Here is a 1457-nt window from a genome sequence, read left to right as displayed (position 1 = left end):
GCCGTTTCCTGCTCCTCCTAGGTGTCGCCCGTGAAGATCTGTGACTTCGATCTGGGCAGCGGCATCAAACTCAACGGGGACTGCTCCCCGATCTCCACTCCAGAGCTGCTCACCCCGGTGAGACGCGCGGGCAGCGGGCACGCAGCGACCCGCTCGCCTCGCTCTGCTCCCGGGTTGGGGTTGGGCTGCCTGCCTGCCTGCCGTTGCGTAACTCGAGGTGCCGGCTGCACGGCTGCCCAGCCCGTGGAACCGGGGCCTTTGCTTAGCAACAGCCTCTGATTGGCCCGTGGAAAGGTGTGGGCGGGGCNACCTGTCATCTGTTGAGTGGGTGGGGTGGGGGCGGGGCCTGTCCCGGGCTCCCCTCTGATTGGCCAGGCTGAGCATCGGGGCGCAGCCGTCTCAGGTGACCCTGTGTTGGGGCTTTCACGTGACACCGGAAAGTCCCGGCCTGCGGCAGTCCCCCTTCCCTCCCGGGCCCTGACGCCTGCTCCCTCCCGCAGTGCGGCTCGGCAGAGTACATGGCCCCCGAGGTGGTGGAGGCCTTCAGCGAGGAGGCCAGCATCTACGACAAGCGCTGCGACCTCTGGAGCCTGGGTGTCATCCTCTACATCCTGCTCAGCGGCTACCCGCCTTTCGTGGGCCACTGCGGCAGCGACTGCGGCTGGGACCGCGGCGAGGCCTGCCCGGCCTGCCAGGTGCGCGCGTGCGCCCGTGCCCGGTGCTTCAGAGCCTCAGTCCGGTGCACCATGCCGGCCCGGTCTGTGTGCGCGAGCGCCCCGTGCCCGGTGCGCCAGAGCCTCAGCCCGGTGCACCATGCCGGCCCGGTCTGTGTGCGCGTGCGCCCCGTACCCGGTGCGCCAGAGCCTCAGCCCGGTGCACCATGCAGGCCCGGTCTGTGTGTGTGTGCGCCCGTGCCCGGTGCGCCATGCAGGCCCGGTCTGTGTGTGTGTGCGCCCGTGCCCGGTGCGCCATGCAGGCCCGGTCTGTGTGCGCGTGCGCCCGTGCCCGGTGCTTCAGAGCCTCAGCCCGGTGCACCATGCAGGCCCGGTCTGTGTGCGCGTGCGCCCCCTCCCCCGTGTGCCAGGTCTGTGAGCCGGTGTGTCGCTCACCCCCAGCACCCCTCTGTGCCCTCCCTGGGGGCCTGCTTGCTGCCGAGATCCTGGCCTGTGATACCTGATCTATCCCCAGGGCAGTGCTGGCCTGGTCCACCCAGGGTTACACAGACTCCTTGGTTTTATGGTCCACAAGAGGAAGCATTTGGGGGTCAGGGATCTGTCATCCGGCAAGACTTAGGGTCTGGGATGACCAGGTTCCAGCCTTGCGGCCTTCTGTCCCCCGGAGCTTGGCTGCCAAGAGCTGCCTTTTTGCTATCAGCTTCTGCTGGGCAGAGTTCACTGAGACTTGCCCGAGGCCAGCTCTCCAGTCCACTTGCATTCCTCTCAGGCCTTTGGCCCCCT

The 1457-nt window shown here is 68.1% G+C and overlaps 1 protein-coding gene across 1 annotated transcript in view; it reads left to right on the top strand.

The window, feature by feature from the left end:
• Positions 1-1457, top strand: part of MKNK2 (MAPK interacting serine/threonine kinase 2) — a 7884-nt gene that overhangs the window by 3531 nt on the left and 2896 nt on the right. Inside the window, exons 8-9 of the mRNA XM_077760676.1 lie at positions 22-117; positions 501-695. Coding sequence (XP_077616802.1) covers positions 22-117; positions 501-695 — 291 coding nt within the window. The remainder of the gene's footprint in view (positions 1-21; positions 118-500; positions 696-1457) is intronic.

The sequence above is a fragment of the Crocuta crocuta genome, unplaced genomic scaffold, assembly GCF_008692635.1.
Source record: "Crocuta crocuta isolate KB4526 unplaced genomic scaffold, BGI_CrCroc_1.0 scaffold443, whole genome shotgun sequence".
NCBI lineage: Eukaryota > Metazoa > Chordata > Mammalia > Carnivora > Hyaenidae > Crocuta > Crocuta crocuta.
This window is presented reverse-complemented; position numbering and strand designations above follow the sequence as displayed.